The sequence below is a fragment of the Oncorhynchus masou genome, chromosome 7, assembly GCF_036934945.1.
Source record: "Oncorhynchus masou masou isolate Uvic2021 chromosome 7, UVic_Omas_1.1, whole genome shotgun sequence".
In the NCBI taxonomy this organism is placed as follows: Eukaryota; Metazoa; Chordata; class Actinopteri; order Salmoniformes; family Salmonidae; genus Oncorhynchus; species Oncorhynchus masou.
The window spans coordinates 22,414,184-22,440,882 of record NC_088218.1 but is presented as its reverse complement, the minus strand read 5'-3'; the positions used below and the strand labels follow the sequence as shown (position 1 = coordinate 22,440,882).

Genomic DNA, 26,699 nt, shown 5'->3' with positions numbered 1-26,699 from the left:
AAGTATGTTTCAATCAAAGGGAGATGAGCAGGTAATACATTTTTAAGCAATTGAGATATATCCCACAATTCAAGAGGCAAAGGCTGTGTAGTGAAACAAGGGTCAACTCACAAGGTAAGTAAGATATCTTTATTCACAACAGTTTAAGTATAAAAGAATGGAAAAGAAATACAAATTTTAGACAAACTAACAAATTATGTTCAGTACAAACTGATTCTGGCTATAGAAAATTCTGTAAAAACAGGATTTTTTTTTGAAGATCCCAAAAGGTGTCAATATTAGTGTTTACCCTCAACAATAGATCAGCCAACACATGACATTTCTATTGTTGTGTTTTTGTGCATTCAAGTCAATGTACACAAACAAGTGAATCATCATAAGGACATTTTGTCCTTTTATATTTCAAATCCAGGCTGTATCACATCCGGCTGTGATTGGGAGTCCCATAGGGCGGCACACACCAGGTTTGGCCGTCATTGTAAATAAAAATGTGTTCTTAACCGACCTGCCGAGTTAAAGGTTAAACTTCTTTTTTTTATATATAAATGTGCCTCAAACTATTCATAGCTGCATTCATTGCATTACACTTGACCAGACTTCAATAGGCAAACAAACCACATTTACATTCTATTTACACAGTGTGGCTGTAGAATCATGTCAAGGCCAGGAACAGTAACTGCTGACAGTTTAACCATCTGGTCTTGCGGTACAGTAACTTTAAATAGCGTACGTACATCGAGGACACTGATAAGAAAGTTTGAGTTCCTTACACACACACACACACACACACACACACACACGTGGTTAGGTTAAGACTGGTCCATACACAAAAAAAGTGGTTGTTTTTCCTCAGACCTACATACACTACTATCCCTGAATTTCTCAAATAAGGTCTGCAATATTTTTAAACCAAAAAGGAACACAACATGCTTTTTGAACTGCTTAAATTCAAACCTACCCTCTCAAGTAAACCCTTTACACTGCATGTTTTCAATTATCTATTTCCATGCTCTAAAACATGACCTGTACATGGAAATGCACCTCATTAGTTGAATCGGCAAAAAAAAATGCCTTTTGACCGATGTTCAATATTTTAATCTATAGATCACTTTTCCACGTTCATACCCAGACCTCGCCCATGTACAACATTGTGTCACAAGAACAATACCTTAAAAAGATGACCCATCTCTCCAGTAGGAATACATTCCTGAAGGACTACTTCATTACACAATACAACATGACATCCACATTCCCTGAACCCCCCCTCCTTACAACATTGATGACTATTGCGATCCTAACCAGCAGCAACAGGCTGTTTGTCTTTTTCCAGGCTCAGCGAAAACAAAGAAGTTCCTCTGCAGGCGTCACTTCAGAGTTTGGCCTTTAAAACTATTTCACTTCTTTTAAATGTTTAAACGGCTTGTGAAACAACTATCATTTCAACACCCTGACAGTCTCTGGTCTCCAAACCGGATGGCCAGAGCAGCTTCAGTTTGACACTATCCATTGCGGCAAAAGCAGTTCTGGAGCATGCTAGCTTAAGCTCTGCAGCCTAAGATTTATTAGTATTGGCACCACTCTCCTCCTCTTCACTTACGTCCAGGTCAAAGGTCAAACGCCAGAGCATGGCCCACAGACAGTGCTGACTCAATTTAGTCTCTTCATTCGCTTGATTAGTATCGGCACACGCCGTCTCATGATGGCCATAGGAGGTCAAAGGTCAGGGCCCACAGTTGACCGCGTTGAACCCCGAGAGCGTGACCTTTCCCTTGGTTTTGAGGTCGTGTTGCGAGGCGCTGTTCATCCTCTGGACCAGTAGCTTCTCAAAGAGCAGGGGATGGTACGCTCCAAGGGTGCAGGCGGCGTCATAGTGGTGCTCGTGGTAGTGGCACAGGTCTGTCTGACGTAGAGAGGGGATGTACTCATAGACATGGACCTCCTCGCACAGCGACATCATCAGGATGATGCCTGGAATTAAAAACAGGGCAAACATTAATTAATTACAGCTTATACTGCAATATATGGGTCAAAGCATTTTAGGGCCAGTTGCCCAGACAGACTCAAAATAATTCACCACGGAAATTCTCTGTAATCTGACCTTTAGTTTGCATCTTTTTAATTTTTTATGTGAAGAAATGGGTTTACACGGTGTTGAAAAACGGGGAGTGACTCGCTCTGTCTGACACACCTTCACGTACACACTCCCCCCTTTCACAAACACTCTTCACATACGCTCTCTTTGTCCCTCTCTTGCAGTTCTACAGGTGTTTCCTGATCCTGTTCCACTGCAAACGGCCCAGTTCTGAGAACGGCGTCTCCTCCATGCCTTCCAAGACCACCGTCATCCAGCTCAACCGCCGGGGTCACAGTAACAACGTAGCAGTCACGCCCCAGCTCTCCACCGGCGCCAACCACCATAACCACCATCCCCACACAGTGGAGTGCAGCTCTAACAACCGTGAAGTCACCACCCCAGTCTCCGAACAGACCAGCCCAGACCCCAACCAAGAGATCACCTCCTGGGGACAGCCGCCTACCCCCTCACTACCCCCCGGAGCCCCTCTCAACCCACCCCCCCTTTCCCCCACGTGACAAACGCTATCCAGTGATCCACTGTGTTGTATGATAGTGTCACCCCCGAGAACTATAGAGGATATGGTGTTAACCCTGGCATTTGTCATTTGGTGTCGCCCCCGCCCCCCCAAAAAACGGTCTACACAGTGATCTCTCATGTGGCGTCACCCAACAACTCTGCATAGTGATTTGTCATCATGAGAACGCCTCAGACTACCCTTAAAATGATCCATCATGAGTCATTGGGTCACCAGAGAACTCTTCTATACAGTCAGTGACCTAATCCACAACGTTACCCAGACAGAACTATCAATATCTTCTACTAACAAAGTGATCTATTCCAAGTCATCACCCCAGAAACTAACCTGTGATCTATTATCTTATAAAAACAGGTTATCCCAACTGGCAGCCTGCAGGTGGATTTATTTGGCCCCACAAGTTCATAGCAAAATACATAATATATATATTGGAATTTACATATTGGAATTTACATTGTCGGATGTAAGACTAAAAACACCATGAAATCAGCTCCAATTGATTTTAAGTTTTGAAATGATTAGGCTTTAGTAAATGTTAATCTGTTTTGACTTCTACAGCAATTGTTCTGTCCCCCCGCCCATCCGCTCAAGAAAAAAATAAATACGTCGTCCCGCGGCTGAATCTAGTTGTTATCGAAGGTGTGTCAACCGCCCCAACCCAGCTAGATTGACAAAGTAACAGTTGACTCTCAGTAAAAGTTGTCTTCCTGTCAAGTCTTGCCGTGAGAACGCAACAGTGTGGTGGTGTTTACTTAAATATAAACTTGTATTTTTCCTCAACTCCTGTTTTCATATTGTTACACGTTACGTTGATAATACAACTCTGGGGTCTAAGACTGCAGCGGCAGTGTGGCCATTACTGTTACAGTACCTAAAAGGCTTTGGTCATAACTGTTATACACCGAACCCAACCCGGCTGCGCGCGTGCGCCATCGTGCGCTGTTATTTGCCCCCCACACCAAATGCGATCACGACACGAAGGTTAAAATATCAAAACAAACTGAACCAATTACATTAATTTGGGGACAGGTCGAAAATCATTAAACATGTATGGCAATTTAGCTAGTTAGCTTGCACCTGCTAGCTAACGTTAATTTGTCCGATTTAGCTAGCTTGCTGTTGCTAGCTAATTTGTCCTGGGACATAAACATTGAGTTGTTATTTTACCTGAAATGCACAAGGACCTCTACTCCGACAATTAATCCATACATAAAACGGCCAACCGAATCGTTTCTAGTCATCTCTCCAAATTCCAGGCTTTTTCAACGTTTAACTTACATGGTGATCGCATCTAAACGTTCATTGTATTACCACGATTACCGGCAAAACAGTTCGTTTTTTAGTCACCCACGTGGGTATAACCAATGAGGAGATGGGAGAGGCCGGACTTGCAGTGCGTCAGAAATAGGAATGAGTTCTATTTTAGCCCTTGGCGTCGGACGCTCGTTGGCGTGCGCAATAATTGAATAACATGGATTTCTACATTTATTTTGCGGCGCACGCGACGTGTCCGGTCTGGTCAGCATGTTACAGTATACGGTCATAACTGTGTCCATTTCCAATTAAGTGAAATAATAGACAGTTCATCTTAATTGGTTCTAAAGCTTCTATGAAGCCTATGTGAATGATGTTGGTGAAGCTGAATGCTTTGTACCGCATCTGTGAGATCAAATTGGGCCTCTTTATTTGCTCAGTTTTTATATTACACTTAATATCAGTTCAAGAAATAATATGAAGGATAATCACAATGTTTATACAGATAAGGGTGTAAATCACATAACCATGCTCATTTCTCGATCGCACTAAGTTGCTAAATCAAAATGTTCACGCCTACTTTGTGGTTATTAAATCACTATATAGCTGTGGATTAACTATTTAAGATCATATCTGTGCGTAAGAACATTTTATAGATGATGCACATGGGTGAACTGTAAAACTGGCTAGTATTACACTCTAAACCGGAATTAAATGTTTGGCAATGTGAAGGGATTTTCCATTTCACTGCAGGGTGGGTAGGGCAATAAACCAGAAACAGTTGGAGAAGTGTAACAGAAAGTGTGCATATGTTTGCAACACTTGAAGCCATCATCCCATTGGGCAAAAGACATCACATTAATGTTCAATTGTCAGTTTGAAATGTTGTTTACAATTATGACAATGTGGAAACAATGCTGACCCAACCAATATTTGCATGTCAGGATGACAGCCAGGCGTTGTATGAAAGCCACAACCTGTTAAAGTTACCATCTTTCTGTGCCTGTAGTGTTGAGTCATGCAGTATCTGACTTTGCATGTTGACATGTGCCTCAGTCCACAAGTCTAAATGATGTACATGGGTACCTACCAGATCCCAGCAGGCAGTCAACAGCCTTGCACCCCACTGGGCTGCCACAGTGTCTGGCTGTAGCCATCATACGGCACTTGCTTGTCTTTATCCACATGACAAACTGAACAGCACCGCCTCTCACTGCCTAATAAACTAACCCCAAAACAGTTAAATAAATGGACTGCAATCCTCCTTCTGTGAGTTATGGTCTGCCTCACTGAGCACTGCTGCTGGCAGTGAGTGTGTGTGTGTGGCGGTAGCACAGTAACGTGCTCGGGCCAACAACCTCAAGCCCTCCTGCTGGGATTCCAGGAATTGCCATGGGGGTCTGTTGTAACCCCCCCCCATCCCCAGCCTCATGTAAATTGAGAATAAAACAAGAGGGGGGAAAAGACAACACACAGGAATGAATCACCATTCTGCTGTTCTTTCTGGACTCTCCTCTGTACTTTTGGTCCGGGTGGAAATATTTGATGCAGGTTTCAAATGATATAGATACCCAAGTAGAAACATATGATGTAACTGTGAACTCGCTTTGAAAAAACGATTCAAAGTGAAACAGGTTGCTTCGCTTTGACAATAGCCCATTTTTTTGCCTTGCCATAATCTTATCCCTAATATTCACATAATTTCTCATGTCTCACCACCCTGCTCTTCCCAGAGTCCAAAAACAGCAACACGGGACACAATATGGGAAAGTGGGACACCTAGTCAGTTGTACAACAATGCAGTCCGCACTTAACCCAACCTCTGAATCAGAGAGGTGCGGGAGTCTGACTTAAAAATCGACATCCAGGTCGTCGGCGCCCGGAGAACAGTGGGGTAACGGCCTTGCTCAAGGGCAGAATGACAGATTCTTACCTCGTCAGCTCGGGAATTTGATCCAGCAACCTTTCGATTAATGGCCCAACGCTCCTACCTACCAGGCTAACTTGAAAATGAGTATTTGCTTAATGACGTTAGAAAATCGATAATCAACTTGACGGAACGCCAATCGTTTAATGAGCACCTGTGCCCTCTTGACTGTGTAACCTTGTAAATAGATGTTGAGCACACAGGGAATAACAATTAAGCTTTTTTTTTGCTTTATTGAGTGAGATCTGCAATTGCGCAAAGGTAAAAATGTAACCTTTGAGCAATTGCAGATCACTCACTAAAGCAAAAAAAATAAAAAATAAAATAAATACATCCTTCTGGCTGCCATTTCCTTAAAGCCTGCTTGTCTCCTTGAACCAAGGATACCACCATGTGTTCTGAACTAGGCCTGCAGTATGTGCTGCATCTCAACGGTTAATAGAGTTGTGTGAATTCGATGCACTTTGGCTGAAGAGTGTGTTCCCGTCATGGGCAACAGGGTACCATTTCAGGCACAGTGCTCAAACAAATAAATGGGTGGGTTGCCCGGGTGTATGATCAGAGGCGCATGCCCACCTATGAACCCAGAGGATGGGGGGTTAGGCTGGATGTTCTCCTGGGTGTTCCCCTGGATCACGTCCCACAACTGCCAGATGAACTTGGGGTGGAGGACGTAGAACGGTTGTGTCGGGTGGAGACGCCGGCGTTCCTCGTACGGGGTGAACAGGTCATAGTCTGGGTTCCTGTACCACTGAAGAGGAGAGGGAGACTGCAGTCAGCACCAAGCATCTCTCTTTACGCTATCTGAAATAGAACGCTGCTACTCCGGGTCAGCACAATCATGACAGCATCTCCCGAGGGTCAGACTCACTGCTAACACTGCAGTGTTGACACAGTACCAAATTAAACTACTCCTGAAGCTCAGCAGGGTCAGCCTGCTACAGAGCAGTCTACCTGCTACTGTATTTCTAGAGCACCTAAAATTAGTATTAGTATTAGTACTAGGACTTTATTTGACTACGGGAAAGAACGCATGTTAAAATGTTACAGATATTGCGCCAATATTGTGATGCAGATTTTCTTGAATCCATCACCACCATACTGATTGACTCAACACCACCACAGGAATCCCCACGCCCCAAGCTAAAATGTTGTATAAATCCACGTTCCTTTCATACACCACGGCTTACACAAGAGTACACTAAATCCACGATTCAGTGAACAAAGTCAGGCATGAATATCCCCTTGAAATTGATGACAAGAGACCGTCACAGCGCAAGTCAAGGTTTGTTACACCAATACTCATTCCCATAGCCGGTATTGATGAATGACTACAGCAGATGTGCTTTAATTAACTCTCTATTCTGGAAGATAATCTTAGTTTGTATCCCACATGGCACCCTATTCCCTACAGTACAAGGGCACTGCTTTGACCGCAGAGTGAACATAAAATCAGCCTTTGATCTGACACCCAGTGACGTTAAGCTGTTAGGTGACAGATACCGTGTTGGTAACTCTTTGGTTCTTTCAAACAGTCAGGATAACATGGGGCAAAATTGAGTAAATTATGCCTTTTAAGCATTAGATACAGAACAGTGATTAGTTTTAAATTGGATTCTGGGTCTGGAGCAAATTTCTTGGTAAAGTCTCAATGAATGCGTTTCAACCATCCATACAAATTGGGTGCATGGAGAACAGTAGGCGATATAAAACACACACATGCACTGCTGCAGGCGCACAAACAATAACATACAAACAATGGATTTCACTTTCAAAGTGGATGCCATTAGAATAACAGTCCTTGATCATTGGCCTTATGCATGCGCGTGTGTGTGTGCGCGCGTCCTACATGTATTTTAACTAATGCCATGAAATTGTGTGTGGCAGACAGCAGAGGTAATGTAAAACACTTTATTACATTGTTCTCCATATATAGTGGCTTCGGAAAGACCTAGGCTTTTTCCACATTTTGTTACATTACAGCCTTATTCTAAAATTGATTAAATAAAACATTTTCCTCAGCAATCTACACACAATACCCCATAATGACAAGGTGAAAACTGTTTTTTTTATTTTAGAAAATGTATTAAAGCGAAACAGAAATACCTTATTTACATAAGTATTCAGACCCTTGCTATGAGACTAGACATTGAGCTCAGGTGCATCCTGTTTCCATTGATCATCCTTGAGATGTTTCTACAACTTGATTTGAGTCCTCCTATGGTAAATTCCATTGATTGGACATGATTTGGAAAGGCACATACATACGTGTGTGTGTGTGTGTGTGTGTGTGTGTGTGTGTGTGTGTGTGTGTGTCTCTCTCTCAACTATTCGACAGTGTATTTCAGAGCAAAAACCAAGCCATGAGGTTGAAGTAATTGTCCTTAGAGCTCCAAGACAGGATTGTGTCGAGGCACAGATCTGGGGAAGGGTACCAAAACATTTCTGCAGCATTGAAGGTCCCCAAGAACACAGTGTCCTCTATCACTCTTAAATGGAAGAAGTTTGGAACCACCAAAGCTTCCTAGAGCTGGCCAAAAGGTCCCTACAGACTCTCAGACCATGAGAAACAAGTTTGTCTGGTCTGATGAAACCAAGGTTGAACTCTTTGGCCTGAATGCCAAGCCTCATGTCTGGAGAAAACCTGGCACCATCCCTACAGTGAAGCATGGTGATGGCAGCATCATGCTGTGGGGATGTTTTTCAGGGTTAGGGACTAGGAGACTAGTCAGGATTGAGGGAAAGATGAACAGAGCAAAGTACAGAGAGAGATCCTTGATGAAAACCTGCTCCAGAGTGCTCAGGACCTCAAACTGGGACAAAGGTTTACCTTCCAACAGGACAACAACCCTAAGCACACAGCCAAGACAACGCAGGAGTGGCTTTGGGACAGGCCTCTGAATGTCCTTGAGTGGCCAAGCCAGAGCCCGGACTTGAACCCGATTGATTATCTTTGAAGAGACCTGAAAATAGCTGTGCAGCAACGCTCCCCATCCAACCTGACAGAGCTTGAGAGGATCTGCAGACAAGAATGGGAGAAACTCCCCAAATACAGGTGTGCCAAGCTTGTAGCGTCATACACAAGAAGACTCAATGCTGTAATCGCTGCCAAAGGATCTTCAGCAAAGTACAGAGTAAAGGGTCTGAATACTTATTTAAATGTGATATGTTTTTTTATTAGTAATAATTTGCAAAAACATCTAAAAACCTCTTTTTGCTTTTTCATGATGGGGTATTGTGTGTAGATTGATGAGGGAAAAAAACTATTTAATCAATTTTAGAATAAGGCTGTAATGTAACAAAATGTGGAAAAAGTCAAGGGGTCTGAATACTTTCCGAAGGCAATGTATACAAGGGTACGTTCAGCAATGGAACATTCAGATGTAGAACAAACATGCCTCTCTGACATGTAAAATAAGGAATTGCGTCTGCTATACTTGCAACGTTCAAAGTTTGCCAACTGAACTGTGTGACAGAGGAGGAAATTCTAACAAACTGACAAGGCCTAAATTTGTGTTTTCATAAAAAACATTTAATTAGTGTTTGTTTTAATGTGATTGATTTTAGGACCATTAGGCTAGTTACCGTCTCTTTCAACTGACAAGACAAACAAATCACATCTCACATACTCTGAGAATGGAAGATTGGAACCCTACCAGTGTCTCAACAAAGAACTCGGAAGAATTCCCTTTCACACTTACATTGTTGGAAATGTAACAGCAATTTGTCAAACTACTTTAAAACAAAACGGAGCATCTCCAGAGGTTATAGCCTGTTGATGAACACTAATTAACTAAACAACCATTTCCCCACTTCACCAGGACTGAGTAAGTCTAAGTCCGTATCGTTCAGCTTTTTCTCATTACCACCCAGTTGGTCATGTTTCCTGGCATCTGGAGAGTCACACGTGAACCACATTAAATCAAAAGGCTGAAGATAGCACTGTCACCATTGAGCGTGTTCACACAGTTGGTTAACTGACTGTTAGTTGCACTGGAGAAAAAGCCTCTGCTATAATGTTAGCATGACCGCTACCACTAACAGGATCTCAGGAAGGGGCCTCTGTAAGCCACACAACAGATACCTGAATCTAAACAGACACTTTCTGAATTATTCAGTGGAAACCCTAAGATGGTTTTGTATAAAATATTAGGCACTTTATTGTCCATTTAGAACGGAAATTAAGTGTTTACGCTCTCTCACAAGACACACCATTGCTGGAAGCAGCGCTCCTGGAGCAATTGTAGGGGTTTAAGTGCTTTGCTTAAGGCCACAACGGCAATGCGTGCTGGCTCACTCTGCACCAGACTTTCCCTAAGATGAACCAGGAGATGATTAGGAAGTCATTAATGACACACACACTACAGCGCGTGACTGACAGTGTGAGTGAGTGAGTGAGAGAGAGAGAGAGAGAGCAGAGAGACCTACCCTGAGCAGGTCCACAGAGTACGGTGCAGGATCCCAGGCCACCAGTGTCATACCCTTATACAAAGAGCTGGTGTTGAAGCGATGTCTGGGCCGGGCCAGGATCTGCAGGGAGACAAATTACTGATCGCTGTACTGACAGCTCTCCAGCCCCCCAGGCTAAATGTAATCTTAGCTGGAATTGGGGTATTGGACACACAAATATGCAGCAAGCAATAAGAGTACATCTCACCTACAGTCCACATGTACAGATCCCATACGCCAACTTGTCCTCTCCCAGTGATAGGTGTATCATGAATGACTGACTAGATAAGTGTGGTAGTGCTGGGATAGACTGTCTTAGTGATCGGACTAGCGGTTTCACTCAGCTCTAGATCAACTCAAATCATATTCAAAAAAAGGCAGTGTCAGTGATTCCACTGTCAATCAATAGGGGGTCCTGAGTACCAAAGAAAAGGGTCACAGGAGGAGAAGTGGGCGACCCACCTGAGAGTTAATGATGCGGATGGTGGTCTTGTTGCCCACGTCATTCTCATAGCCCTCTGTAGGAGCAGCGTTGAAGCGAAGCACAGCCTCATGGGAATCTGAGTACAGGGTATGGACATTAGCTGCATCCATCAAACCAACAGTACCATTAAAATGGCATGGTTGATCTACATAAGTAATGTGGTTGGTGAATGTGGACCAACATTTCTTCAGCCAGAATTTCACAACCAAATGTAATAATTATTATTATTTTTTTTACATAAACAAATAACCTTAAATTTCATTGCATTTTCATGTCTTATCAAAATGAAAATAAATAACTTTTTATAATTATCTTCTCAAACATTTGTATATCGTCTCATTCAATAGTCTGAACACTTCATTTTTTATAAATTATATATAAACACAGTACCAGTCAAAAGTTTGGACACCTACTCGTTCAAGTTTTTTTTTTTTTACTATTTTCTACATTGTAGAATAATAGTGGAGACATCAAAACTATGAAATAACATATGGAATCATGTAGTAACCAAAATAGTGTTAAACAAATAAAAAACTGCCACCCTTTGCCTTGATGACAGCTATGCACACCCTTGGCAACTGTACCGGCAGACAGCATGTTTGGCGTCGTGTGGGCGAGCAGTTTGCTGATGTCAACGTTGTGAACAGAGTGCCCCATGGTGGAGGTGGGGATATGGTCTGGACAAAGAACACAATTGTATTTTATCAATGGCAATTTAAATGCACAGAAATTGTCGTGCCATTTATCCACCGCCATCACCTCATGTTTCAGCATGATAATGCGTGGTCCCATGTTGCAAGGATCTGTACACAATTCCTGGAAGCTGAAAACATCCCAGAGGCACATGGTGGTCACACCAGATACAAACTGGTTCTGTTCCACGCCCCTACGTTTTTTTTTAAAGGCATCTGCGACCAACAGATGCATATCTGTACGCCCAGTCATGAGAAATACATAGATTAGGGCCTAATGAATTCATTTCAATTGACCGATTTCCTTATGTGAACTGTAACTCAGTAAAATCTTTGAAATTGTTGCATGTAGCGTTTAAAAAAAAAATAAAAAAATTGTTCAGTGTACATGTAGTCTAGGCTCTGGTAAGCTACAATATTATGCTCATCATGACGCTTATGAGTCACTAACCAAACTCCAACACTAGAGAGCGGCAAACCCTGTCCTTTGGAGGTCTGATCTTACGGGCTGAAGTGTCACTTGTAAAAAGCTGCCTGCATTACTGTCACGGCTCTTCCTCCTCCTTTCAAGGACACACGGGCTTTTCATCACATCAAATGAACAGATACATGAGGAGTGACAAGCCAGTCTGATGCGATCAACACGAAAGGCTACTGAATGAAAACAAAGCAGAGTGGTCTAAAGATCCCTGTAGTGTAAGCCAGGGTTCCCATTCACACGCACTGAACGCGGAGCGATTTCTATTGTCGTGAGGAACTTCCCAGCTTCAGAGCTCTTACGCACTGTAAGGGTAGAGGCCAGTTCAATTCCAAGGTTGAATCAAACCTACCAAAACAATACACTTATGCAGTGATGAAGACGAGTCTGACAATCAGCTGTAATAACTTGTACAATCAGTCTGATTAGTAGTACTAACTTGTTATTAGTTAGGATGTTGGAGCTTGAGTGTAATATTGCATTGTATGTCTGTCCAGACATGCTCTTCATTTCATGTGAATAAAGGTCAACAGTTGAGCCTCAGTTCCTGATAAGATAGCCTAGTCTCTGTGGAACTAGGGTCAGGAGAAATGTGGTCATCAGAGGTTGAGGTGAGGACAACAGTTGAAGAGACCACTGAGATGGGGGCCAGAGGAGCCCAACCCAATAACACTCCAACTGAAGCCTTCACCCACACACACACACCTCCCCGCCTACGAAAGTTCTGGGTTCAGGCCGGGCCAAGACACTACCAAGAACAGACTTAAACAGTTTCTCTGTTGCTGGGCAGGAATTATCTTAGACATACAAGGAGATGACTCTGCCCAGTTAGAAGGTATACATTTGTGATTATGTGACTTGTATGTTGTGTTATGCAGCTGCAACATCCTGCTGGGTGTAATAAATCTAGTTTGAGCTTTACTTCCATCTAGATTTATACCAGAACTTGGCAGCTGTGTCTTTATTTACATTGGAGCTAACAGTTAGGTTATAAATCCTGGCGATTTTCGGAAAAAAATGTATCACCTGTCCCACAGCACTCACCAATTTCTCTCCCTAAAGAAGAGTTGAGGATAGCCCCGGCCGAGGTGACCACCGCACACGACTTGAACCTTGACCCCTGGCCCCAAAGCTGCTCCAGAGGTCGTGGGGGCACTAGCCTGTCCCAGCCCAGGCCAGAGAAGGGTTGCTCTGTCCCATCCAGTGTCCTCAACCTGGCCTGCTCCTTCAGTTCACAGAGTACGTCCCTCCTGCTCTGCCTACCCCTGCGCAGCCCCCTGTAGGCCACGTGGTGCCTGTTGAGATGCAGGTAGTCCCTCATGGACTTCTGCAGGTGTGGAGCAAGCATCCCCGCTGAGGCAATGCCCCTCCGCAGCCACTGGACCACTGCCTTGGACTGGGATAAGTAGTATTCGTCTCTGCCCCCTCTCTTCTTCCTCCTCCTCCTCCTCCTCCTCCTCCTCAGGCTCTCCCTCCTAATCTTCTCTTCCCTTTCCTGATCTCCCACCTCATTCCAGACCACCTCACCATTCTGGTTCAGCTCCAGGGCCTCCTGTTTTCCTTGTCGGCTGTGGCTGGGGTCCTGGTTGGCGGGGGAAGAGGAGGACGACACCTCGAGAGGAGAAGCCCTGATGCCTGATGGACTGCCCTGGATGGAGGCCAGACGGCGGGTCTCGGTGTGGGTGAGCGAGGAGGGCAAGCGGAGCTCCAGGTCCCGGGGGTCTAGGAAGTGGGAGAGCAGGGCCAGGAAGATGAGGAGCCAGGCCAGCATCGCCACCAGAACCAGCTGCCTCCACTGCTTCATGGTTGGGGTCATGGTGGAGGACCTGGGAGACAGGGTGGGGTGCAGCTGGGGTTCTGTCCCGTCAGTGACCCCTAGAGGCCGACCTGGAAGTGTTCAGAATGAGGCCTAAAAAGAGATGTATTCATTTATTAACTTTATTAGTATAGCACATTTTCATACAATAAAGTGGATGAGCAACTTCAGTAGTACAGGCCCATGTCATTACAATGCATCTGTAAGTGTAAGCACTATAATAGCTTATGGTCTAAGGGCCCGTGGCTGGGATTATACTAAGCTAACATATGGAATTGTTTTAAGAAGGCAATACTAAGAAACATTTAGCTATCTGATTTAGAATCCCTGTAAGTAGCATATATATATATATATATATATATAATGACACTTTGAAATGTAGCTATTAGCCCATAGACATGCATTGAATAACACATTCATACAGTGCCTTGTGAAAGTATTCGGCCCCCTTGAACTTTGCGACCTTTTGCCACATTTCAGGCTTCAAACAAAGATATAAAACTGTATTTTTTTGTGAAGAATCAACAACAAGTGGGACACAATCATGAAGTGGAACCACATTTATTGGATATTTCAAACTTTTTTAACAAATCAAAAACTGAAAAATTGGGCGTGCACAATTATTCAGCCCCTTTACTTTCAGTGCAGCAAACTCTCTCCAGAAGTTCAGTGAGGATCTCTGAATGATCCAATGTTGACCTAAATGACTAATGATGATAAATACAATCCACCTGTGTGTAATCAAGTCTCCGTATAAATGCACCTGCACTGTGATAGTCTCAGAGGTCCGTTAAAAGCGCAGAGAGCATCATGAAGAACAAGGAACACACCAGGCAGGTCCGAGATACTGTTGTGAAGAAGTTTAAAGCCGGATTTGGATACAAAAATATTTCCCAAGCTTTAAACATCCCAAGGAGCACTGTGCAAGCGATAATATTGAAATGGAAGGAGTATCAGACTACTGCAAATCTACCAAGACCTGGCCGTCCCTCTAAACTTTCAGCTCATACAAGGAGAAGACTGATCAGAGATGCAGCCAAAAGGCCCATGATCACTCTGGATGAACTGCAGAGATCTACAGCTGAGGTGGGAGACTCTGTCCATAGGACAACAATCAGTCGTATATTGCACAAATCTGGCCTTTATGGAGGAGTGGCAAGAAGAAAGCCATTTCTTAAAGATATCCATAAAAATTGTCGTTTAAAGTTTGCCACAAGCCACCTGGGAGACACACCAAACATGTGGAAGAAGGTGTTCTGGTCAGATGAAACCAAAATTGAACTTTTTGGCAACAATGCAAAACGTTATGTTTGGCGTAAAAGCAACACAGCTCATCACCCTGAACACACCATACCCACTGTCAAACATGGTGGTGGCAGCATCATGGTTTGGGCCTGCTTTTCTTCAGCAGGGACAGGGAAGATGGTTAAAATTGATGGGAAGATGGATGGAGCCAAATACAGGACCATTCTGGAAGAAAACCTGATGGAGTCTGCAAAAGACCTGAGACTGGGACGGAGATTTGTCGTCCAACAAGACAATGATCCAAAACATAAAGCAAAATCTACAATGGAATGGTTCAAAAATAAACATATCCAGGTGTTAGAATGGCCAAGTCAAAGTCCAGACCTGAATCCAATCGAGAATCTTTGGAAAGAACTGAAAACTGCTGTTCACAAATGCTCTCCATCCAACCTCACTGAGCTTGAGCTGTTTTGCAAGGAGGAATGGGAAAAAATGTCAGTCTCTCGATGTGCAAAACTGATAGAGACATACCCCAAGCGACTTACAGCTGTAATCGCAGCAAAAGGTGGCGCTACAAAGTATTAACTTAAGGGGGCTGAATAATTTTGCACGCCCAATTGTTCAGTTTTTGATTTGTTAAAAAAAGTTTGAAATATCCAATAAATGTCGTTCCACTTGATGATTGTGTCCCACTTGTTGTTGATTCTTCACAAAAAAATACAGTTTTATATCTTTATGTTTGAAGCCTGAAATGTGGCAAAAGGTTGCAAAGTTCAAGGGGGCCGAATACTTTCGCAAGGCACTGTACATGGCAAAACAGATGCGGAAGGCCAACATTAGTGGATACAGTGGATTGAGATGCATCCCACGCAAAAACAACAACAAAAAAACAGATATCTCGCTTAAACAGAAATTTTGATAGGGATTTTGTATTATGGTAATTAGATTTTCCGCAGGGTCACGGACAGAGAGTCATAAGAAACACTACAAAGACCAGGATGGACACATCTCCCTTGTTGAAAATGCTTCCTCCCTGCCTTTCTTTCTCCTCTTTGAAGTTGTAACGGAACTGGACTGTCTTTTACTTTTGAGACATGAAAGCCTTCCTCTCTCTCGGACGTATCCTGCCCGTGTCAGAACTTTCTACTTAAAATAGAAGGTGCTGATTCCTAGTTTACCAAGCAATGTGGAAATGTAGAATAATAATCCAATCCTTCCAACTATCCTCATATTCACTCTTTGATCCTGTTGAGGTTGACTGTAGTTTTGACAGCATTGTGGCCCTGAGTTGGTTAGGTTAGGTCATGTCTGTTTACATTCTCTATGGGCACGGGCAGAGGAGGGGTTGGGGAGCTGTGCTGTACCTCTCCCACGTACCACAGTGAAAACAGAGCAGACAGACTGTTTTTCCACACTGTAGAAAAAGCTTAATCATCCACAGTGGGACCTGTTTGTGAAGTGAAACCTGAGGTAACGTGATGTGCATCGTTTCAGGATATTTCTGAGCAAAACGTAAATTGGTGTGCTCACTCAGGGAAAACATGTTGTCCAGAGAAAACATTGGAATGCGTCCTTCTCTGTTCACCACTGTGCCACGTTCTTTTGTTTGGGGGGAGGAACATATTGGATGACCAAATGAACAAGAACAGTAGCCGTCATTATAATAGCAGGTAAATGTAGTCACAGGCTGTGGCACGCAGTGTAGCTCTCACAACAGCACTCGCTAATTAATGACGTTTCTCCAATTTGTAGTGGAATTGTCCCCTGGAGTCTTCTTTAGACTACATGGAGAGTCTTGATGTTTTCAAACAGCAGTGCTAGAGACGGAGCCATCACAGCTGAGTATTAAGCTAAGATTTACTTAGGTTTAAAAATCAGCTCGAATGGATACCTTAATGAGGCAGTGAATGAACAGAGAGAAAAAGCACGCAGGGCATTCTATGCCATTAAAAAAACAAATTCAAATGCCTATTAAAAATGTGGCTAAAACTAATTGAATGTGTCATTGAACCAATTGCACTTTATGGCAGCGAGGTGTGGGGTCAACTTGCAAAACAAGATTTCATCAAATGGGACAAACACTCCATTGAAACCCTGCATGCAGAATTCTGTAAGATTCTCCTACATGTCCAGAGGAAAACTACAAACAATGCATGCAGGGCAGAATTAAGCCAATATCCACTAATTATAAAAACTCAAAAATGAGCAATTAAGTTTTAGAAACATCTGAAATAGTGACTCCCTCTCATATCAATACCAAGCCCTGCAATACCAAGAGCTGAGCAAAGAAAAGAGTCCCCTCATCCAGCTGGTCCTGGGTTGACAAACCTGTTCTACTAACACACTGAAGCCTCAAGACCAGAACATCCAATCAATCAGAATAAACCAAATTACAACACAGTCAAAATAAAATTACATTGCTTATTGGGAAACACAAGCAGAAGCACAAAGCAAAATGCAGTGCTATCTGGCCCTAAATCGACAGTACATCGTGGCTAACTATTTGACCATGGTTACTGATCAAAACCTTGACAAAGTACAGACTCAGTGAGCACAGCCTTGCCATTGACAAGGGTAGACACAGGAAAACCTGGCTCCCTGTAGAGGAAAGGCTGTGCAACTATTGCACAATCTGAGACAGAGATGCATTTCCTGATGAAATGTAAAAAATAAAACAATTAGAGTGTCATTTCCCAAAATTTGAAACCCTAATTCTAGGTTTCAAATACCTCTCTGGTGAGAGTAGGCTACCCTTCCTGTTGGGGGAAGATGCAGAGAAATTGCTGCCTGCCATAAGATGAGGGACAGTGTCTGACAGACCAATCAACCTGCACATGTCCTCTACTGTATGCTTATTGTTCAATTGTCGTCCCGTTGACAATTTTGATTCTTGAGAGAGCGAGCGATAGGATAGACGATACCGATTATTGGAGGACCAAAATGACAATTACAACAATACTGAATGAACACTTATTTTAACTTAATACATAAATAAAAATCTATTTAGCCTCAAATAAATATTGAAACCTGTTCAATTTGGTTTAAATAATGCAAAAACAAAGTGTTGGAGAAGTAAAAGTGCAATATGTGCCATGTAAGAAAGCTAACGTTTGAGTTCCTTGCTCAGAACATTTGAAAGTTGGTGGTTCCTTTTAACATGAGACTTCAAAATTCCACGGTAAGAGGATTTAGGTTGTAGTTAATATAGTATTTATAGGACTATTTCTCTATACCATTTGTATTTCATATACCTTTGACTATTGGATGTTCTTATAGGTACTATAGTATTGCCAGTGTAAAAGTACAGCTTCCGTCCCTCTCCTTGCCCCTACCTGGGCTCGAACCAGGAACACATCGACAACAGCCACACTTGAAGCAGCGTTACCCATCGCTCCACAAAAGCCACGGCCCTTGCAGAGCAAGGGGAATAACTACTCCAAGTCTCAGAACGAGTGACATTTGAAACGCTATTAGCGTACACCCAGCTAACTAGCTCGCCATTTCACATCGGTTACACCAGCCATTAGGCTGATAGGCATGAAGTCAAACAGCGCAGCAAAACGCACGAAAGTGCTGTTTGAATGAATGCTTATGAGCCTGCTGCTGCCTACCATCGCTCAGTCAGACTGCTCTATAAATCACAGACTTAATTACAACATAACACACAGAAATACAAGCCTTTGGTCATTAATATGGTCGAATACGGAAACTATCATTTCGGAAACTAAACGTTTATTATTTCAGTGAAATACGGAACCTTTCGGTATTTTATCTAATGGGTGGCATCCCTAAGTCTAAATATTCTTGTTACATTGCACAACCTTCAATGTTGTGTCATAATTACGTAAAATTCTGGCAAATTAGTTTGCAATGAACCGGGCTGCCCAAACAGTTGCATATACCCTGACTCTGCGTGCAATGAACGCAAGAGAAGTGACACAATTTCACCTGGTTAATAATTGCCTGCTATCTGTGTATTGATTTTAAGAAAGGCATTGGTGTTTATGGTTAGGTACAGTCGTCCAGTGATTGTGCTTTTTTTGCAAATGCGCTTTTGTTAAATCATCCCCCAGCGTTGCATCGATTATATGCAACGCAGAACACGCTAGATAAGAGTAATATCAACCATGTGTAGTTATAACTAGTGATTACGATTGAGTGATTGTTTTTTATAAAGATAAGATTAATGCTAGCTAGCAACTTACCTTGGCTTCTACTGCATTCGTGTAACAGGCAGGCTCCTCGTGGAGTGCAATGAGGCAGGTGGTTAGAGCGTTGGACTAGTTAACTAAGGTTGCAAGATTGGATCCCCCGAGCTGACATGGTGAAAATCTGTCGTTCTGCCCTTGAACAAGGCAGTTAACCCACCGTTCCTAGGCCGCCATTGAAAATAAGAAAGTGAACTTAACTGACTTGCCTAGTTAAATAAATGGTGTTAAAATATATTTTTTTTAAATAAATTCTGCAAAATTGGCATCCAAAAATACCGATTTCCGATTGTTATGAAAACTTGAAATTGGCCATTCCGATTAATCGGTCGACCTCTAATGCAGACTAGGTTAAGTGTTGCCAGAACCTAGAGTCTTAATTATGAGTTTACGGGGTTTGAAAAGTCAGAGAGCTGATTCCCCCTCACAGCAAGAGCTTGCCCCAGGCAAGGAACCACCAAGCCTCAGCCTCTCTCTCAGGACTTCACCCACACAAATTACATCTTCAAAGGGTCTTTCCATCTCCTCCAGTGAGCCAGTGCAGTGGAGGCTAGCGTGAATGACACAGAGGTTATTATTTCAGTTTAACCTTCCATCTGCATCGGGAAACGCTACTGAATGGTGGGAAATTAAGGTGATGAATTTAAATTCCATTGGGTAACCCACTGGCAGTATTCTGAAGAGAGAAGTCTCTTCTTTGTTCCATTCAATTGTGCTTAAACTAGGCTACTAAAGCAGGCCCTCCATTTCAAAAGCAGGATTTGAGTGGCATTAGTATGGCATGGGAGAAAAGAAAAAAAGAAGAAAAATAGGACTTCCCAAACCTTGTTTTTAGCAAAAAACACCATGAATGAACTCTGCTCTGACATATCCACAGGCACGGACTATATATATTCCTCACTACAAAGCAATGTGGAAAGCTGGCTGGCCTAAACTGATCCTTGCATCACTAACCCCCCCCCCCCCCCCCCCAATAAGGACACAGGGGTCAGAGGTCACACAACTGTCTCCAATCAGAGAGACAATCTTGCCCCAGGAGGAACACAATTGGCCCTCTGCTTTCTCTCCAACCACACTCACAAATTGAACTGGGCGAGCACGAGCGTCATTTGCCTGCCTGAACGCAGTGCTGTAGCAACAACCTGAACACTGTGCTGTAACAGCAATAACACAACGCTTCATCAAACACACATTGGCTAAGTCAACACATAAGAACACACCAAGATCCTCTCCCCACAGATACACCCAGATCCTCTCCACATAAAAACAATCAATCTAGATCCTGACGGTAATGTCAAGGTGTAGGCGAAAACAGAAACAGCATGGCTGAGACAGACAAGGGAAGCCAAACAACAGCTGTGGATGTTTCCTCTCTGCCTCTGAGATGACTGAGATGACCCATAAAACCACATCTGACAGAGGGGGAGATAGAAAGATGAAAAACAGAGATAGGGTCTGGTTCCTGCCTTATAGCCAATCATAGACATAGCAGGTATTATGTTCTAAAGTGGAAAAGAGACATCTTCAGCTCCAGCCTGGTTGGGAACGCAACTGACCGCTGGCCCTCTTCACACACCAGCTGGTCTCACAATGGGCCACGGGGTTTGGCACATGGCCCCTGGTCTCTCCAGCAGTGCCCACGCACACACAGTCATGCAAACACACAGGCAAGCGCACACACACACGCGCAAACCCACACACACACGCAAACTCACACTGGCACACAGTGTGACACACACACACACACACACAGCCTGTAGAAGTCATTCCAGAGACCCGGCAGTAGGAGGTCTCTCCGTGGAGAGATGATATCCCACCTGTCCTGTTTCTGCTGACAAAATGCCTTCCTCCATCTTCAATGACATGCCTCGCTAAGCTCCATCTTTTCTGTTATTCTCTTCTCTCATGTGCTGCTGGCCTGTTTAGAAAACGCTCCTACATTGCCATTGTCATGGCACATAATGCATACTGTATATGCATAATTATAAACTGGTTGGTTCGAGCCCTGAATGGTGATTGGCTGACAGCCGTGGTATATCAAACCGTATACCATAGGTATGACAAAACATTTATTTTTACTGCTCTAATTTCATTGGTAACCATTTTATAATAGCAATAAGGCACCTTGGGGGTTTGTGATATATGGCCAATATACCACAGCTCAGGGCTGTATCAAGGCACTCTGTGTTGCGTTGTGCCTAAGAACAGCCCTTTACCGTGGTATATTGGCCATATAACCCACCCCCGGGCCTTATTGCTTAAATCTACCTCTTGATGTGGTGCGTGACAAAAGCTCTTGATGTGGGAGGAAGGTAAATGTAGCTTTGGCTCCTGGCTAAAGCAACATTGAGGGAGGCTCTCTAATAACCATGGCAGGAGGAGAATTGACAGTACACGTTATACCACCAGGCTTATCTACCCTACTACTTCTCAGCTCACGTCACATGTAGAAGATAGAGACTCAACGCCCACATGGCTGCAGGAGAAAAACATCAAGTGGTTATTTTCAAGCAAATGGAGTGGTGTTTTGTGTTGGCTTGCGATTCCCTTATCTGTCAGTGTTTCTCCCTCGATAATATTACGACTGGGGAGACAGCAAACACATGCTCTTCACTGTATCATGATAATAAATTGTACTTAGTTAAAGTACCTAGAAACTTTCATGTGACTATGGGGGGGAAGACGGGGGGGGGGACTACTGTAACAGTACTGTATGCTACCCAGAAATATTACATTTCTGTCAAATGAAAACTGCAATCCTCTCAACTTCCTGATTTGTGCAGATATCACACAATGCATGGATAGAAAAAGGTACACGATAACATCTGTGGTCAGGAAGGAGCCAGCAAAGTTCTGTGTTTGTTTGATGGGAGCTCTAGATTAAAGAAAAATGAGTCACACATATATGGGCTCCTAGGGGATGTGTGGTGATCAGGTCCTACCTCCTGTGACCCGGTTTTCCTGCGATCTTATCCCAAAATGGATGTCAGTCTCAGGACTCTCAGTGCCGCCAGAGCAAAAACCACCTCATCCTGAGACAGAGAGGCTGACTCACTCAGCTCCAGTGTTCGGTGGTAATGGCAACTTATTAACATTTCCAAACATCCTGAGGACCTCGTAAGTCTCCCTGCGGATTCAAATGAAAAGTCCGGGATCCACTGTGGTAATATAAATGATACAGGAGTGAATGAAGAGGTCTTTCTTCTTACCTTTTTGGGGGCAAGTTGGTTAGCCTATCACAAAAGAGTAAGTGTGATAAAGGCATAATGTCTCGTGTGGACCAGTTTTATCTAGCCTACAAACTCACTAAGCAGTTGTTTCCAGTTTTGCATTAAAAGAGAGGAGCAAGACATCAGAACTCTCTACTCGAATGGCTTTAGGGAGAGAACCCCTGTTTTGTGTAGCCTAAGCCTCGTGACAGAGTCTGTGACTGAATGAAATCTCATAACAACTACTGTAGTGGGCCTCTCTTACGCAGGCTGGCACCAGACGTGACTCACAGCAGGGGCCAGGGGGTTCAAAGCAACAACAAAATCAAATAGGGGCTATTCCACAGTAACAGAATGATGCTGAACCATTGATTGCCAAGTTAAACAACCCATACAACTCAATGCACTACCTTCAATTGGTCACATTGATGCGAGCCACACCTTCTACATGGTCACTTGACTCAACTGTTAGATTGATACATGGCTACTTGCAGTGAGTATTATATTTATTGCTTTCTGAAGTTTTTGGAATTTGCACTTACTCAGGTGGTAAATTATCCCCACATAAAATGTGCCTATGATATTAGTGCACATAAAGATGATGGAAAATTCATCTGTATTAAAAAAAGAAAAGAAAAAAGAAATAAGACATTTCTGGGGCCCTATTTTAACAGTCAAAAATAACAATAGCCTAATTGTTAACCCAAAATGCACGACAATCACTGGATTAGGCTGCACACTCAAATCCCAACATTAAAAAATGCAATACCATCTCAGTTCTCTTACACTTTTTAATAAAGCACTGAATTACATTAGATGATAGAAAAGAAAAAAAATACATACATACATATATTTTGTATGACGCAGAAATTGTTTTGGGGGTGTGTCCAAACCATGGACTGGAGCAACCAACAGAAAAATCACAGTGGCTCCAGTGGCCACCAGGGGAAAGTGTCAGTCTGGAGTGTGATGTGTGATCAATTACTTCCCAACCCGGGCTACCATACTGTCCTACACTCTACTTTTCTTTACTGTCCATGATTGGTTTAGATTTGGACTGACCAAACTTCAACATCCATGGAAGTCCGGTGTGGGTCAGAGTTCAGTGGGTGAAGGGGCTGGTTACAGTAAATGGAAAGAGAGGGGGCTCATGGGTAGGTGTCAGTAAGAGCTGGGAGAGGTGACATTAACTGGAGAGACAAAGAGGGAGGGGTTGTCCAGACTGTTTTCACACTCTTGGTTTGACCATCACGTGACAGAAAGAAAACAGTTATGAGCTGAACTTAACAGTATGCCAGTGGAAGAGAAGACCGTAGCAGGTGACCCAACTGTGGTTTGTGACTACTATGAATTCCCATTGCAGCCAATTCAGTTGTCATTCTGAGTTGTTTTGTAATTGTCTTTTACTGATTTATTAACAGAATGACATGTTTGAATCACTTAATAAATCATAAACCAAATTGATATCTGTAAAAACCTACAGCTAATTGATAGGTCTACCTTTACTTGTTAATTCTGTAAGCTTCCATTCTCCTCCGTCCTCATCAGGGAGAGAAATTATAAAATATCTTAAAGATATGTGTTTTTTTTGGTAACAGAATGACAAGACACTAGGCAATATTTCTTAAACTTACAGAAGACTAATCATTTTTGCAAAACTACATTATGAATGTAGATATTAGTTGGCAGGGGCCTTTACTTCAACGTTATTGTGTTTTGATGCATTTCTAATTGCTTATAAAAAGACTGTCTGCTAGATGTTTTCTAAAACCCCTTGTCCATCCGTTTGGCTAGAAATCAAAGCCTTTGCTTAATCCTAATTTTTTGGAAGGAGATTGGTTTAAAAAAAGTAGATACACCTTAATTTCTAAAAATATAGAGTATGAGTTTCATGTGACGCCAAATTTGATGTGATCATGGGGCATTTTACATGGACATGACCTATACTGTCTGGAACAAACCATGGCGCTTTCAAAAAGCCCCAGAAATGAATTCATGCTGTATCTTGCAGCATAACGCAGGAAGCTCGTCTTCCAACACATTTCTGTGAAGGTGTTGACTTAACATTCTAAATTGAATGGTTCAAGCCCCAAATGCTGATTGGCTGAATCCTGCATAAGAACAGCCCTTAACCGTGGTATATTGGCATTCATTGGCTATATACACATACACACACACACACACACACAACACCTCCTTTGGCCTTATTAGGTAACACACCACATGGCGAGACAAGGTGTTCTTTACCTGCATGTCATTTTCTCACCAAATCACCGCTACAGCGATACGCACTTGTGTAGATCTGAGAGAATCAGAAAATAAAAATCAATTTGGTGACAACTTCACCCATTATTAGAGAGCAAAGAGGAGCTATTACCTTACTGACAGCTGTACCTATCCAGGGTTAGGCGGTAGGGGCTATGGGTTGATTTGGGTGTTTTAACAAAGGGCTGCAATTGACACACACACACACACACACAAAGGGAGGGATACCCCATTCCCAACACCAGGTGTTCACAGGTGTCCAGTAATTAAGATGTCAGTACTGTTAAAGGTCGCTGAACAGACTGGGCCTAGTCTGCTGGTATCTGGGGCTACTGACCCAGAAGTGTCGGGCCAGGTGTCCTGGAACTGGTGGTATTGAGGTAGCCTTGAGAAGGGCTATCAGACAGGGCTGCAAGACTCGGTCACCCTGCCTCTCACCTGTCTGTCTCTCTGAGCACACACCAGACCCTGACACTCCTCAATCCTAAACCCAAATCATTCCACAATGGTCATTTGTGGTCATATGGACACTGAATTAATTAACATGTGCGAGTCCATCTGCACAGTGTAGTTTATCATGTCCAAAACGTAAAATAACATTGTAAAGTTATGAAAAGATTAGTCAATATAGTCCAATGTGTGTATGATTCGTTGTGCTGTAAGAGGTAGCCAAGTTGACTTTGAGAACCAATATTGATTCAAATAAACGCCTTCACATGGCAGCTCGTGTTGATCCTCTCAACACTCATCAATAGGTGTGCTGTGGGATCAGTTCACTGTAGGAAGGAAGACTGTTACAAAATATTGAGAAATATTCCAATTAGACATTAAGAATATAATATCACTGGTGTTTTCAGCTCGATGGGAACCCATATTTTTGTTGTAGGTGAAATAGGCACAAGTTTTGAACATGTTATTAGGATGTAGGCAACTTTGTAATTCACGCTATATTTCGGATAGAAGCCAATGACAATGTTTTAACCATTCATTCTGCATGCCCCCTTTTCCGTGGCACGGTTTCAAACCCATTGTGATGTCTATATAAGCGTCCCACTCATCACAACCCTCTGTTTGAAATACCCATGGCATCGTTGATTGCTCTGTCTGGTACAAAGATGGTAAAAATGCCTTACCTGAGCTAGTCAAACGCTCTTAATTCCGGCGAACATCGACATTTCTTCAGGTTTCGATACGAAATGCAAAGACTAAACGGAATGCATGCTTTCACGCCATCTTCAAAAAAAAAGTGGCAAGTTGCAATCGAACGCTATTCAGTGCTGCTCGACAACACACTATAGGATGTGTAATGTGGCGTTGTGGTTCTTTCAATTGAGGTATAAAAGAGCGGTCCTTCCAAGATAATTGTTTTGGAGAGGGGGGGTGAGCGAGTGGGGTGGGGTGGGGGGTGAGCGAGCGGGGTGGGCGGGGCATAAATGCATGTACTGTGTGCCAGGCCGAGCAGTTTACTTGTCATGATGTGGAATTTAACTGCTAATTAAGGAGACAAAATATTCAAACAAAGTTGCTATTTTACTTCTGTGTCGACTATATTTACTCCATGCCTAGTTTATCTAATCTTGCAGACAGATCAGAATCACAGTCTAAAGCTTCCACGTCAAATATAGCCCTACCCAATTACAGCCTGCCACCACAGAAGAGTAGCCCAACATATTTGCTATTATTTGCTATCTGAGTCAGATAACATAATGTCATTTGTATAGAGATTTGTATTGGGATAGGGGCGATTCTTGATGCATTGCACACCATAATTGTCACGAGACCATGCCCTTGGCAGGCAAAATCTCTACAGTGACACTAGTCATTTATAGCATACATACTGAGTCTGTTGGTCGAACTGTCAGCTAATCTAATCATGTTCAATTGCCTTGCACAGCCTCAGCTCTCCATGGAAAAGCAACCCAGAGTAGCGCAGATGTACGACATGAGATACTAAAACGAAACACCCCAGGATTTCTACAATACTGCAGTGCATAAATGTAGGCTACAAAACAAATCCTAATCGCCCTGGGTTTATACTGCCTCTTATTAGCGGTGCTTGC

At 43.0% G+C, this 26,699-nt stretch overlaps 2 protein-coding genes across 3 annotated transcripts in view; one reads left to right on the top strand and one right to left on the bottom strand.

The window, feature by feature from the left end:
- LOC135543509 (pinopsin-like) overlaps positions 1-3,097 on the top strand; it is a 30,359-nt gene extending 27,262 nt beyond the window's left edge. Inside the window, exon 4 of the mRNA XM_064970825.1 lies at positions 2,257-3,097. Within this exon, the coding sequence (XP_064826897.1) occupies positions 2,257-2,592 (336 nt within the window). The 3' untranslated portion in view covers positions 2,593-3,097. The remainder of the gene's footprint in view (positions 1-2,256) is intronic.
- LOC135543507 (beta-galactoside alpha-2,6-sialyltransferase 2-like) lies at positions 116-25,980 on the bottom strand. Of its 2 annotated transcripts, XM_064970823.1 has the most exons (7): positions 25,773-25,980; positions 24,622-24,676; positions 12,941-13,805; positions 10,705-10,802; positions 10,222-10,323; positions 6,370-6,544; positions 116-1,968 (listed from the first exon to the last, which is right to left on the bottom strand). In XM_064970823.1, the coding sequence occupies exons 3-7, from the start codon at positions 13,710-13,712 to the stop codon at positions 1,721-1,723; spliced, it is 1,395 nt and encodes a 464-aa protein (XP_064826895.1). In that variant the 5' UTR covers positions 13,713-13,805; positions 24,622-24,676; positions 25,773-25,980; the 3' UTR covers positions 116-1,720. The 2 variants fall into 2 exon arrangements, with proteins under 2 accessions (XP_064826895.1, XP_064826896.1); XM_064970824.1 differs by lacking the exon at positions 24,622-24,676.
- Positions 25,981-26,699: the final 719 nt, after the last annotated feature.

What these genes read in the sequence shown, in the direction of transcription:
- LOC135543507 (XM_064970823.1), bottom strand. Translation starts at nt 13,712, where the DNA reads ATGACCCCAACCATGAAGCAGTGGAGGCAGCTGGTTCTGGTGGCGATG. An exon ending in TTCTTTAGGGAGAGAAATTG is followed by an intron (nt 10,803 to 12,940) that starts GTGAGTGCTGTG and finishes CCCTGTACTCAG; the next exon opens with ATTCCCATGAGGCTGTGCTT. An exon ending in TCCGCATCATTAACTCTCAG is followed by an intron (nt 10,324 to 10,704) that starts GTGGGTCGCCCA and finishes GTCTCCCTGCAG; the next exon opens with ATCCTGGCCCGGCCCAGACA.